A 13747-nucleotide genomic window follows, 5' to 3' on the forward strand; every position below is an offset into this window, starting at 1 on the left:
CTTTAGGTAAGCATTTTAAACAACTCATATAAAAGAAAGATTTGTATGTCAAGAGTATTAGTGACAAGAAAGATAGGTATACTCTATTCATTTCTCAAGCAGACCTTAATGAATCACTTTAAAAGGACACTACAGCTGAAGACTGAAGAGCAAATATTTATCAACATTAAATAAAACATTTGGTGAAGTATGTATAAATATTTCTTCATATGAACATAACACAAAATTAAATAGTTCAGATACACAGACACCATTTAATATATTTCCACTGTTGTCAAATTCATCTGTAAACACCATCTCACACTGAATACAAAAGCAGCTTTAACATCAGTTCTGTGTTCACAACACTGATGCTCCTTTGTAAAAGAAGGTATTTGTTTTGTTTTATTTTCAGCAAAATAAGAGTCTAAGCAATAAAAAAAGTTTTGGTCAATTCAAAGGAGAATACAAAATTGTCTTTCAACATGTAACTAAATCAAATTTAGAACAATAGTTTAAAGTACAATCCTTTCCCCAGGGGATCTCTGACTTTTATAAATCATATTTGGTGCAGACCACATCACAAATACCAGGAAGTACTGGTCATGTCAAAGCTATAAATATTAAAGCCCTTGTAAAATTTTCTGTATGAAAAATTGCCAGGCTATCACTGTTTTTTGCAACACCAAATAACCTGGCATTAAATGGACTTAGGTGCACTTCTCCTGATGATTTTTAAAACAGGTTCTGGAAAAACCCCACTTTTTAGCGAGCATCCTTCATGTGCAAAAATAAAGCATTTCTTTCACACAAATCTTCTGCATCTGAAGATCACCTGGGCAGACAGTGAGAGTGGGGGGGCTCCGCCACCTTCAGACAGAAAATTACAACCTGAACTTTCACTGGAAGCCACACAGGTGCTGTGCACTGGATCTCAGCTGGCTCTGAAAACAGTGGTGCATCCACACGGTGCAAGTCAGGACAAGGTGTTTCAGCATCCGCGCATGCTCTGACAGCAGCAAAGCCACCCAACCAGAAAAGAGTGCTCCTGCTACTGGCTGCACCCGCCTGGTTCCTGAGCAAGTCCCTTTGCGCACTAGCACTGTGCAACCCCGATGTGGGCTCCCATCATCCCACACCCTGCAAAGATAACTTCACATTCTGCCCTGAATGCAACCTTCAATTCCTTTCACCTTGTATCTTGTAAAGAGGTGTGATCACTTTGGGGAGAGATACTGGGCTCAAGATTAAGGTTTTACTGGGCATATGCCCCATTATGAAACTCTGTAGACCATTAGGTTCACAGGGTTCGGTTCTCTCCATTTGAAATGTGGACACCATGTTTTGGTTTTGAAGACAAATTTCAATTTCAGGTGGCAAATGATATATATATTTATAATATGACTTTCTGGGGGGGGTTTGTTTTTTTATTTCACTCACATGTAATTGTGATGGGGGGCCCTGTAAAACCTAAACCAATAGATTACCTCTTTCCTGGTATGTGTGTATTTTAGAGGTGTGAATGTATGTATGCTATACATACAAACACACTCACACACATATATATATAACATGAGCTGCACACATAGATACTTGGCAATCAGGAATCAGGGGTACAATTGACAATACACCAGAAGAGAAGTAGACAGGAAACTCTACCTGGACAACAAGAAGCAATTTTGCAACCTATACAGTGTCTCAAATAATTACATAATCCTGTTTCGCTAGCTTGCTACATCTGTATGTGACTTGAATTGTCAGTTGTTGGATTCCTTGGAAACAGAAGAGTTGGGCTAGCTAGATGTGCTTACCTGAGATCCCAGAGTTGACTATAATCAAAAAGCTGGGCAGATCGGTAATGGGTTTATAATTACTATACAGCTTCTTGCAAATTTGTAGGAAAACTTTATTAAGTCTTTCATTCCTTAGTAAAAACGTTGAAGTTTGTTAGTTTTTGCTCAATGCATACTTGAGTTTTATATTAAAGTAGATTTATTAAAAGGATACGTAAGCCTGGCAGCTGCTTTCACATCTTGATGCTTAAATGTTTAAATAAGCACCCTGGAACCACCCTCACACCCCAACTCATCATAGCCCATCCCATCCCTTCCCTTTTTATCCCAGCCCATTCCATCCTGTCCCATGCCATCCTGTCCCATCCTATCCCATCCTGTCCCATCCCATTCCCATTTCATTATTTTTTAATTGCTTAAAAAATACTATACTATGAAGCCTCCCTGGGGATCCGCTTATGAAAAATGACGGACTGCCTCTGCTGATACTGCTGTTTGCGTCGTTTCCGTTTGTCACACTGGCACAGCAGTAGCATCTTGAAAGTGTTTCTGAATGTTTTGTTACACAGTGCATAGCACATGGGGTTCACTGTACTATTGATGTAGCAAAGCCAGTACCCCAGGTTCCAGAAAGTTTTGGGGATACAGCTGCAAAATGTGTTCACCAGAACCATGATGTTATATGGGGTCCAGGTAATGATGAAGGCAAACAAAATGGCACTAAGTGTTTGTGCCGCTTTCTTTTCTTTGATAAGTGACATTCGTTTTCGCTTTGTGATCTGACTTCTGGTCTTCAAGGCAAACTTTTTTGCCAGGGTTGCTTCCTTGAAGGACAAGGGCAGGGCTGCAGATGTCTTGGTCACTGATGAGATGCCATCAGACGCTGTGGTTGTCTCTGCTGACCCTGGCTGAATTGGAAGCTTAGAAAAGCTCTTCTGGAAATTCCCACCATCCTGAACACTTTTGGGAGGGTGCAGTTTTTTAGGCTTCTTTTCCTTCAGTTCGGTGTCGGATTTCTGCAGTTCATCCCCTGACTCATGCAAATCTTCTGAGGAGGGGAGTTTTGTAGAATTGAGGATGGCGCTGTGACCAGGAAGCTTCAGCACGATTGAATAGATGGCTCTGGTCTCTGCAGTGATGTCTTCTTCGTCAGAGGAGGCTGAATTTTCAAGGGAAGCAGCAGCATCATTGTTGTTCCAGCTGTCACTGCTGCTGTGATCTTGATCCCCCTGGTCTGTGTTGGGTTCCCAGCTTTTCATTGTGAGCCAGAAGTGGCAGCGCCCGTATTTCCTTCGGGTGGAGCGTTTCATGCTCTGTCGTTGCAGCTCATAGCTGCTGCAGCTGCGGGAGCTGCCTGTCTGGTGTACGAAGCGTGCTGCCTCCGCTTCACTGCCTGAAGCCTGTAGCCCTGCTAACTCTTTGGTGCGTTTCTCTGTCTCCTTGTAGATCCTCCAATATAAAATACTCATAATGGTGACTGGCAAGTAAAAGGCAGCTATGGCAGTGCCAAAAGTGATGACAGGTTCACTTAGAAACTGGATGAAACACTCATCAGGAGGCACAGTCCTCTCCCCAACAAAATACTGCCAGAACAAGATGGCAGGGGCCCAAAGAACAAAAGAGACGATCCATGCTAAACCAATCATTACCCCAGCCCTTTTGGTTGTTCGTTTGGCTCTGTACGTAAGTGGCCTAGTGATGGAAAAATACCTGTCAAAACTGATGACAAGAAGATTCATGACAGAGGCATTACTGGCAACATAGTCAATAGAGAGCCAAAGATCACAGGCCAAGTTTCCTAAAGCCCAGTGGTCCATGATAATGTATGTGGTGAAAAGATTCATGGAAATAACACCGATGATCAGATCTGCACAGGCAAGACTCAATAAGAAGTAGTTGTTTACTGTTTTCAGTTGTTTGTTAACTTTAAATGCAACAATCACTAGGATGTTTCCTATGATGGTCACCAGTGCAAGGATCCCAGTGAGGAAAGCAATCAAAACGACTTGCCAGACTGTGTGTCCACCCAGAGGGTCTTTGCTTGTGGCATTTAGGGACACGTTTGCTGATTCCACAGTGGATAGGGGAAAACTCTCTGTGGTCTGAGGGAAATCATAGCTGCCAATGAGTGATGCTGCATCATCGAGAAGTCCTGGTCCGTATGAATCTCTCTTCCAGAAGGAGCTTACATTTGAGAACAGGGGCAAAGCTGAACTGTTATTTTGCATGATCATTGTGGCCCTCTGACATAGTCTGCAGCAGGGAAAAAAAACAAATAAAAATCAAGTGAACAGGTGAAGAAAGTAAAGAGGTAACTGTCTTCACACTCATACATAAAGTACCTTTAGCACTTTGAAAGATGTCTTTAAAAGCCACCCTATTTGTGACACATTCCAAGTCAAACATGTACATGACAGTACTCAGCTTACGACTGTGGTTTATGCCAGCCCTTTGTAGAAATCACTTAAAATTTCCTTAAAAACATTCTATCACAGAAGAACCCAAATCCTAGGAGAATATGAACCCACAGTAGTATTAAAATGCTCCCTAACTCTAACTCTTAATTAAAACACTCCCTGACAGATCTTCCCTGAACTCTACATCTCAACAGCTTACAGCCTTTACAAACTAAATGCCAGACATATGCAGCCACATATCCTCTCAAGTTTGAATCAGTGCTGGTGCCTAGTGCTACCCTGTCACTAGCAAAACACTGCCCCAGCCTCTGCTGCCTCCACCTGCTGCTAATGACAAACAAAAACATTGTTCTATCTTTCTTTAAAGATACAAGCCAGCATTGTTTCACTGTGTCAAGCTACTCTAACCTGTGAGGCTGCAGAGATCTTTTCATTTCCATCTACCTGATAAAGGTACTAAAAGTTCTCATTAGTACTTTTGACACATGCCAAAATTCATTTCTCATGCACATTTTTATACTTAGATTTTGTACATCTAATGACTTCAAAACGTCTTTGGGGCAACACATTAAAATTTCCTTTGAAAATATGGTCTTTAGAGTCAGAAAAAAATACTTGGCAGATGTATGTCAAAGCAATCATTATACACACTAGGAAAAGAGGAAAAAACATGAAAGGGATTCATAATTAAGCTTCATAATTTTTTTCCCCAAGTATTATTAAAATTAAGACATACTCAGAATAGGAATTGCATTTCCCTTGTTTCATTAACTTTGTGGTCAGCTGACTAGATTCATTGCAATAATTCAATTATAGCATCAAGAAACAAGAATTCTGATGAAAAAATCCATCACCAACCGTAAATATTGAACAAAATATGCTGTCAAAGAGATATCTTTGTTTTCAAACACGAATCCTTCCAGAGTCAATATGTTCTGGTATGAGGCAATAATGAGCACCACAATGCACTGGTGTTACACAAAGTATTTACCCAAAACAGGAGGTTTTGATTCTTTAATCAATTTCTAAATTCAGTATTCCCTTGACCTGTACTTGGTTTTGCTAGCAAGCCGTAAAACACAACATGATCTTAAATGGTGCAGTTTCTTTGACATATGCAATATATGGACCAACAATGCATTCCCTTACCTCATGCACAATAGCTTAACACAAGCCCCCCATATTTTGATATCTAGCATAAATGAGATATTAATTTTCCCCTTTATTAATAGGAAGACAAGGTTACAATGATGCTGCCTTATTTTAATCTAATTCAATCCACTTTTAATTTGTTAATCACAGGATGCAAAAATAATAACAACATAGCAACAATAATAAATATTGCTGTGGGAAATCACACAGTTAAATTTAACTCTGTTACTCATTAAAAGATTGAAAATTTGGAGCAACTAAAAAAATTTTGGAAAAAGACAATGGTAAGACTTTTATGAACTGCAAACCGACATGGATAACTGATTTTCTTAAAATCAAAGTAGGCTGAAACTAAATTTTGTCATTCCAAGTTTTCATTTCTTTGCAAGGTTCATATCATAGAATCATAGAATGGTTTGGGTTGGAAGGGACCTTAAAGATCATCTAGTCCCAACCCCCTGCCACGGGCAAGGACACCTTCCACTAGACCAGGTAGCTCAGAGCTCCATCTAACCTGGCCTTGAACACTGCCAGGGATGGGGCAGCCACAGCTTCTCTGCGCAGCCTGTGCAAGTGTCTCACTACACTCACAGTAAAGAATTTCTTCCTAATGTCTAAATCTCCCCTCTTTCAGTTTAAAACCATTCCCCCTTGTTCTGTCACTCCATGCCCTTGTGAAAAGTCCCCCTCTGGATTTCTTGTAGGCCCCTTTAGGTATTGGAAGGATGACATAAGGTCTCCATGGAGATCTGCTGGGGTCATGTTGGGCTTCTCATCAACCAGTGTGAAAGAAATGTGTAATTTAGAATGAAATTTGAGGCAAAAAGACATTCTGAAAAATTATCAAGCTGCTGCTCTAAAATGTTTAAATATTTTTTTGCATTTTAATTGATCCTTTCCCAAGAAAATCTAAATGAGCTTTTCTGACACAATTTCACCATGTCCTTGCCATCTATTAGAGAAGCTGTGGAACAAAACAAGTTTCTTTTTTTTCTCCCTCAAAGTAGAAGCTGGTGTACTTCAGGCCACCAAGCATACAGTACAGCAGCATGTCCTCACTGATCCCTGCCATATTGTTTCAAAGAAGCCGAAGAAGTTAAATCTGCACTGTGTGAGATAGACTTATCCTGCATAATTACATGACAGTCTGCAGGCAGTAATTTGCAAAAAAGCAAGCAAAGGTCTGGATTGGAAGCTCTCTCGCCTGTTTTTGATTCACACCCCCTCAGGCACACTCATACCAGCTCATTCCCTCACCTTGACCAAAGACAACATTCCTTTACATGTCTATAAAATTGGAGATTCCACATATTCAAAAGTTAAAAATGAAGGCCCATGAAAATTCAAGGTACAAGAACATTCTCCTTTGGCAAAGACAGTAAAGCAGCATTCACGTTTGGCTTGCCCTTTCCAATGCATGGGTGAAACAAAGTTCAGCTGTGAGCAACCACTTATGCAAGTGCTGATGAAGTTCCTTCCAGGTGTTCAGGGGCCAGTGTGGTTACTCACAGTGGGGAAAAGATCTTTAACTCAAATATGATTGCTGGAAACCATCCTTCTTGTAATGTTTTACTTAGGAAGCAGGCATCTTTTCCAGAGCTGTCAGATGGGCTGAGGTCAAAACCAGAATAGTACAAGAGATTTGAAATAATGATATTTGCTAAATATATGCCAGAAATGATTATTATTATAGGGTGCAGACTTTCCATCACTGATGTTAAAGACAGAGAGCAGAGGATGAAAGCCAGAAAGCCTCTCCTCCACAGACGTACACTTGTGAAACCTTGACAAGGTAACAGCCAACATAGTTAAGTATTGATTGAGAAGTCTGACAGGTATATGGTGATGACATCATTGTGCTCCTTTTTAATGAAAAACCAAGCTGGTTTCTTATAATACACAAGAAAGGACCAGGCAGAAGATACTGACAAAGGAAACAAAACTTTCAGGACAAGGCATTGAATAAACCCCAATATAATTTAGAAGTGATGGTAGAAATAACACTATTACTAGGAAATAAAAATTGTTGGCAGTTTTTGAGTACTTCCCATTTTTGTTGCATAACACAACCATAAAACAACCCATGTGTTAGCCTTGGAGTTTCAAAACCACCACATACAAGATACAACTAATCTTGGAAAATTAACGTGTAAATGCTGCTCTATCGCTAGGTCTGTAAAATGATTGTGAATTCTGTTTAATTGTACACTTTGAAATGAAGTTTAAATGTAAATTAACCAATAAATCCCTTCAGAAAGGCCATGCTTCAAAAGACTTATTATGAGGAAGCCTGGGAAAGCCATACTTCAGCTGCAGTCTTTCAGATGCTGACCAGGTGCTGGAACCAAACATTTCAGTTCTCCCGTCCCTGGACTTCAAAGTAACTCCTCCAAGCCACTGCTTCAATCAGAACCTGCACAGACCTTAGCAGTCCAGTAACTGAGGAAGAGGAGAAATTGAGAACTACCTGCTCTCCACTACAATACTGCAAGCTGAAACTCAGCGTTTAAAACTCCTCAGGCATTAAAGGGACCCCTAACTCACACTGACTGGACTATTTGATAAAATGGACATGCTAGCAGGATGATATTTTGTTATTCTGGCTCTTCTACAAGCTTCTGTAGCTGCACCGCTTAATTCAATAAAAAATGTATTACCCATATGTTCATCTGCACAGAAAAAACCTGTCACACCACCACTATCAAAACATACCAGATTAGCGCAACTGGATTTTCTTCCCTTCAGGAAGCCAAAGCGAGGTAAATTATCCATCATTTTCCAAAACTGCCATGCATTTTCTGCTTTCTCTCTAAGAAGTGCTACAGGAAAGAGAGAGTGGCCTGGGTTCAACAAAACAATATGTGATCCACAGGGCAGCTGGCCAACGCCTGCCTGGCAAGCCAAGCTCAGAGACAGAATGATGCGCCACCGAGCAGGAAAGCAGCCGCAAATATTTTGGTAAAACAGTGAGCACAGCGTGAATGAGGCAAACAAACCAAACCGTGACATGGTTATAGGTTTGTACACCAGGGTAAGAGTTTACAAATTGTTGGTACCATACACTACAGTACAATTTTAAGCCAGGGAGTAACAAAGGAAACTTTTTTTTTTAGCCCAAGAATATATAATTACTTTACCTAAGATTACTGCTACGCTGTTCACTGTGGGGTTTTTTGCTTTGGGTTTTTTTGTTGTTGCTCTTGTTTCTGCTTAGTAAGAGCTTACAAAAGGTACAGGCCAGAGAACACCAGAGGCAATGTACACTTACCAGCATTATTCAGGAAAAGGGTAGGCCCAGTACAGACAATGGTTGTACAAACTTTCACATACATCCTTCCCAAGGTACCTCTGCTCCCTGCCCCATTTGAGGAATGGAGATGCTAAATATCCCACTAAGCCCCACTGAAGAGGATGGAGAAAGGAGCTACAGAAATGGTCACTAACTTCAATAACTGGGTATAACACAGATTGAAAAGCCTGGATTTTTGGAATAGTCTAATTCATTGCACATTGCTGTAAATAGAAAGCAAAACAGACTAGACAGTTCTGTCACACTTTTCCACCCCATTTAATTTCTCTCTGCTTATTTCATATTTCAGCAGTTTTGTGAATACTTTACTAAATTTTTGCTTTTCCTTAAACCTTCCTATTCACAAACACACAACCTTAATTTTTGTGCAGAAGTCTATTTTCTTGATGTCCTTAAAGGGCCCCAAGATTCATTTTTTCTGGGAAGTCAGATGTCAGTCTCTGGGCTTGGCTATACATGAGCTCATAACCAGCAAGCCTTTACGATTGAAGGATTTCACATCTCATTTGATTGCACAGACAAGAAAATTGCTTGCCTTATTTTCCATTTTCCCCTGCATTGCTTCTCTATCCACATTAGCCTAGACAGCAGAGAACTCCATGCAGTGAATTATAAAACTGTTTTCTAATGTAAAGAAACCAAGTCTTCAGAATGTTTAATGCTGTGTCCTAAACTAGCACATAAGGTTTGTTCCAAACCTTGTATTTGGTAAAATAAAAATACATATGAATTTTTAAGTTTTCCTGAAATTATTCCAAGGTTACATATACCTATTTTCCAAACCACACAGAGGAGTTTAAAAAAAAAAAAAAAAAAAAACAAACCATAAAGTGTTTTAAAAACTTATATTGGAAAAAAGAATATGCAAGCATTCACACTAGCATTCATGGTTCTACACTTCTTATATAGCAGCTCACATCACTTGCAGCTAGTGTAGCATGATACAGGATTCCTAATGAATGTGTATGTGATAGAAGAAAGAGTGTAATTATCAGTGAACAGGACCTCAGATTTTTCATGCCTTACCCATACTGATGATTAAAGATATTAAGCTCAATATAGTTTTGCATCTTTGTAGAATGCGAATATAGAGCCATAGAAATTGATAACATTATGAAATGCCTTGGCCACTGTTGACTGTTTGTGGATACAAACAAGTAACTGATATACTCTTACACTTTCATGTATATGTACATATACACATAAGAATATATACATACAAATACGGGACATATAATGTGGCAAAAGTATGTGTATATATTGCTGCAGATTAAAGGATATGTATACATATGCATATATGTATACACACATATATATCTGCAGATATATATGCAAATGCTTTTGTCACAAGTTATATATTATATATAACTTTTATTATAAGGAAATTTTGTTATAAGGAAATACTCTTTCACTAATTAGCTATCAACCTGATATAGATAAAGCTCAGTTTAACATCCCACTAACACTTCAATCCAAGCCCGTCCATTTTCCATGCATGCAGATGTTTTGCTTATGCTTGCTAAAATTAACTATATTTAATGACAGTGCTTTAAAATTGCTTTTGTGATTAAGGAATTAGATTTGCTTATTATTTGTTAATTGTGTTACTGCTGTTAGTGTGTGAGGACTAGCATGAGCAAACTAGGAATTAGTTTCTTTAATCCTGTGTATTGTTTTCATTACTTTGCAGAGCACTTAGAGAACCTAATGCACAGCACCAAGATACCTGATCTGTCTCCCTGTCTGCCCTGCAAGCAAGGGGAGACAGGGGGATGCTAGCTCAACTGTTCCTGCTGGGATGTGTTAATGATGCCATGCTGGGAGCACCTGAAACTGAAATTTATTATCTAAAGCTGGGAAGAGCCTCTTTTATGCCTTAATTTGCCAATTAGCTTCTGCCAAACATCTAACATCACCTTCACTTGGACTGAGAGGCTTATGCTCGTACTGCCTAGCTGAACCTGCAGCATCCACTGCAGGCCTCGACCACTTACACTGTGTTTGCTTTTAGAATGTTTGTTCTTCCAAAAACTTTACTTCATGTAGCATGAACCCTCCACTGAGGGTTTTTATGTTATGATGGAAATGTAACTTCAAATACTAATGTGTTTTAATGGCCAGTGATTTCAGTGGAAACATCTGCTTATTTACACAGCTATAAAAATAAAAATAAATACTCTTACCACTGGGACCAGAAAATAAAATAAAATCTCAAACATGTTGCATCTGTCCAAAAATCCAGATCTGTATTTCTGATCCCTTGCACTTAATTAAGACTTCCATTTAAGATTGAATTTGTTACAAGAACTGTATAACTCTCTTGCATAAATTTTCCAAATATGCCATGGATAACAAACATAAATTCCAGTCTGCATAGTTAAAAGGACACTGATTTTAACAGATAACCACATTTACTGAATAAGTATTTCCATGCTATTTATTATTTACTTATTCTTTAGCTTCAGTGACCCAATACTTATTCACTCTATGACTTCTAGTTTCAAAATAATCCTATCTTGAAATCTTCTAAAATGATTCTAGGGAGATGCTTCAGAAATGAGCTACTCATCTCAGTTGTTATATTGCCTAAAGGCACTGAAGCTATATCATCTACAGCAGCAGCAGACTTGCTGAAGGAACGGTACTTTCCTTTCGTGGGCACGTAGACTTAGTGGTTATTGTCCGAACAACTCATACAGAACAAAGTGAAACCTTCAAAAACCTGAGCTTGGATGTGTCTACAATTTTCAAATGCTCGAAAACCAGAGCAAATGAAGTCTTGCTTAATTCAGATTACAATAAATGCTATTAGCTCAAAAAGTTAAATCTCCACAGTGCATTACAAAGAGAAGAAATTCTTTAAATCCTGGGCAGTTTCTCTTTCAGAGAGCTTTATAAGAATTACATCGCATCAGTCTAATTGATATTGGAGGAAACAGACATGCTCTCAGAAGTGTAGTCAGAATTACAAATATGGAGAGTTTTACTCACTTTGACCAATGACTTTGCAGGTATCTAGGGACAGGAAGGTTTGGCTGAAGGCTTGGTTACTATGTTGAATTTAAATATGATATTAAATTGAGATGACAGAAGAATACCAGCTGTTTATTATCTTATTTATGCATTAAGGGTGCATTTTTTTTCCCTTTGATTAAAAAGCTATCCATCTTAGAGACTTCAATATTTTTACATATATATTTTTTATATATACTTTTTTACATAGTACTATTTAATACTTGGCTATTTATTATGATACTGAATCAAAGTAATGATCTATAATTTCACATGGCACAAATGCCACAGATAATCCTCCAAATGAAGTATTTAAAGATCATATTAAAATATTGATCGTGTGAAATAAAGTAATGGGAATTCTTACACTTAATTATATTGTCCCCCAAGATATTGATAGATGCTAGAATACCTTGAATAGACATGGAAAAACAGATAGAAAAAAAAAAATCCAGCCTTCTAAGTTAGTTTCTCCTCTTTTACTAAAATGGATCCTTCTCTAAAAAAAAAATAAAATTGTTTGAGCAAATTAAGAGGTCATTATCACTGCTAGATAAACAAGTAAATTTTACTGTATTTGCAATCTAGTCCTACTTCTAGTAACCCTTGCATGCATTTAAAATACGTATTTAATATGAATATTAGCCTTCAAGAACATTTGAAGGGAACAGCAGCCCTCATTTGCAGACCTCTTTAGTATCTTTTATGAAAATGCACTAAAACAAAGTAAACAATAGTTTATGCTCTAAAAATAAATACATTTTTGCTGTTAGCATTTGCTCCCTGACACAATATACCACGAGGGAAAACCGGGAAACACTACAAAGTATCAAAGAAGACAGAAAGCCTGGATACTGAGCTTTACAGAAGCTCACCTGACACACTCTTCTCAATTTCATTTGTCTGCAAGAAGAACATGAAATGACAAGATGCCATCAAGCCTTGAAAGCAGAAAATTGAAAAGACTTCCTGGAAGTCCTTTCCATTCAGGGAAAACAAGCAGCCTAAACAAAAAAAAAAAAAAAAACCCACCCCAAAAACAAACAAACAAACAAACAAAAAAGCAAACCAAATATCCAACAAGAAAGCCACCCCCACCACCAACAAACCACACCAAACCAAAAAACCCCACCCCAAGCCAAACAAAAAAACCCCAAACACACCAACTGCCCCCCCCAAAGCCAAAAAAACAAACAAAAAAAGTCCAAAAAACCCCCCAAACAAAAAAAATCCCAAACAAACCATAAATAAACCTCAAACCTCAAACCACAGTTTTGATTTTCTGCCTTTTCAAAGAACTACTGGTTTTTGGTTTGTTTTTTTGTTTTTTTTTTTCTCCTTTGGAAAGTAATTTCATTTTCTGCCAACTTCAAGCTGAATCTCAGATTTTTTGACAAATGCTGGTGAAAGCAGATGAGCTCTGCTTTGTTATTTACTTAGAGAAAATATTAAAACATGTTTCTGTTTTTCTCAAGGTCTGGCTAAGGGCTGTCATGTTCAGGGCAGTTGTCATGTTCAGCTGGTGTCAGGTCCGGTCATATGAAAGATCTCTAACACACATCATTTAACTGTGCTAAATAGCAAGCGTTTAAAGTTCTCTTGAGTCTGAGAGAATCCTAAAAGGTTCTAAATTGTACTATTGCTGATCACTACATTTTCTACTGTAACTATGGCATTGCACGCAGGTGCCAAAAATGCAGATCACTTACTATAGCTTTTGTTGATGATGGACAGTTTGGCACTTTTACATAACATGCAATAAGGTGACTGGAACAATGTTAGGAAACACCCTATTAAGGGAAATTCATTGTTATTGGCTTTGGTGATTGAAATATTATTACTATCTACTGCAGCAAACCCAACACTCCCACCCTGGACTGATGGCTCACTTGAAAAGCGGAAACGAAATAAAAAATCTTCTTGAGAGGTTTCAGCTAGAGGAGAAAAAAATGCTAATAAATAGCTATTAGCTAATGAAATCTACATGGATATTTGGACACTGAAGCATTCATATGGAAAAGGAAATTTTATGAGAGAAACTTTATGTCAGAATGTTTTGTTTTCAATCATACTGCTTATTCTTT

The 13747-nt window shown here is 38.3% G+C and overlaps 1 protein-coding gene across 9 annotated transcripts in view; it reads right to left on the minus strand.

Moving 5' to 3' along the window:
* Nucleotides 1-234: 234 nt before the first annotated feature.
* The window catches only part of CHRM3 (cholinergic receptor muscarinic 3), a 277465-nt gene continuing 263952 nt past the window's right edge, over nucleotides 235-13747 (minus strand). For all 9 annotated transcript variants that reach the window (XM_065680194.1, XM_065680192.1, XM_065680193.1 and 6 more), the window contains one exon: nucleotides 235-4025. In XM_065680194.1, the coding sequence (XP_065536266.1) occupies nucleotides 2204-4025 (1822 nt within the window). In that variant the 3' untranslated portion in view covers nucleotides 235-2203. The remainder of the gene's footprint in view (nucleotides 4026-13747) is intronic.

This window comes from Lathamus discolor, chromosome 5, assembly GCF_037157495.1.
Source record: "Lathamus discolor isolate bLatDis1 chromosome 5, bLatDis1.hap1, whole genome shotgun sequence".
NCBI classification, from domain to species: domain Eukaryota; kingdom Metazoa; phylum Chordata; class Aves; order Psittaciformes; family Psittacidae; genus Lathamus; species Lathamus discolor.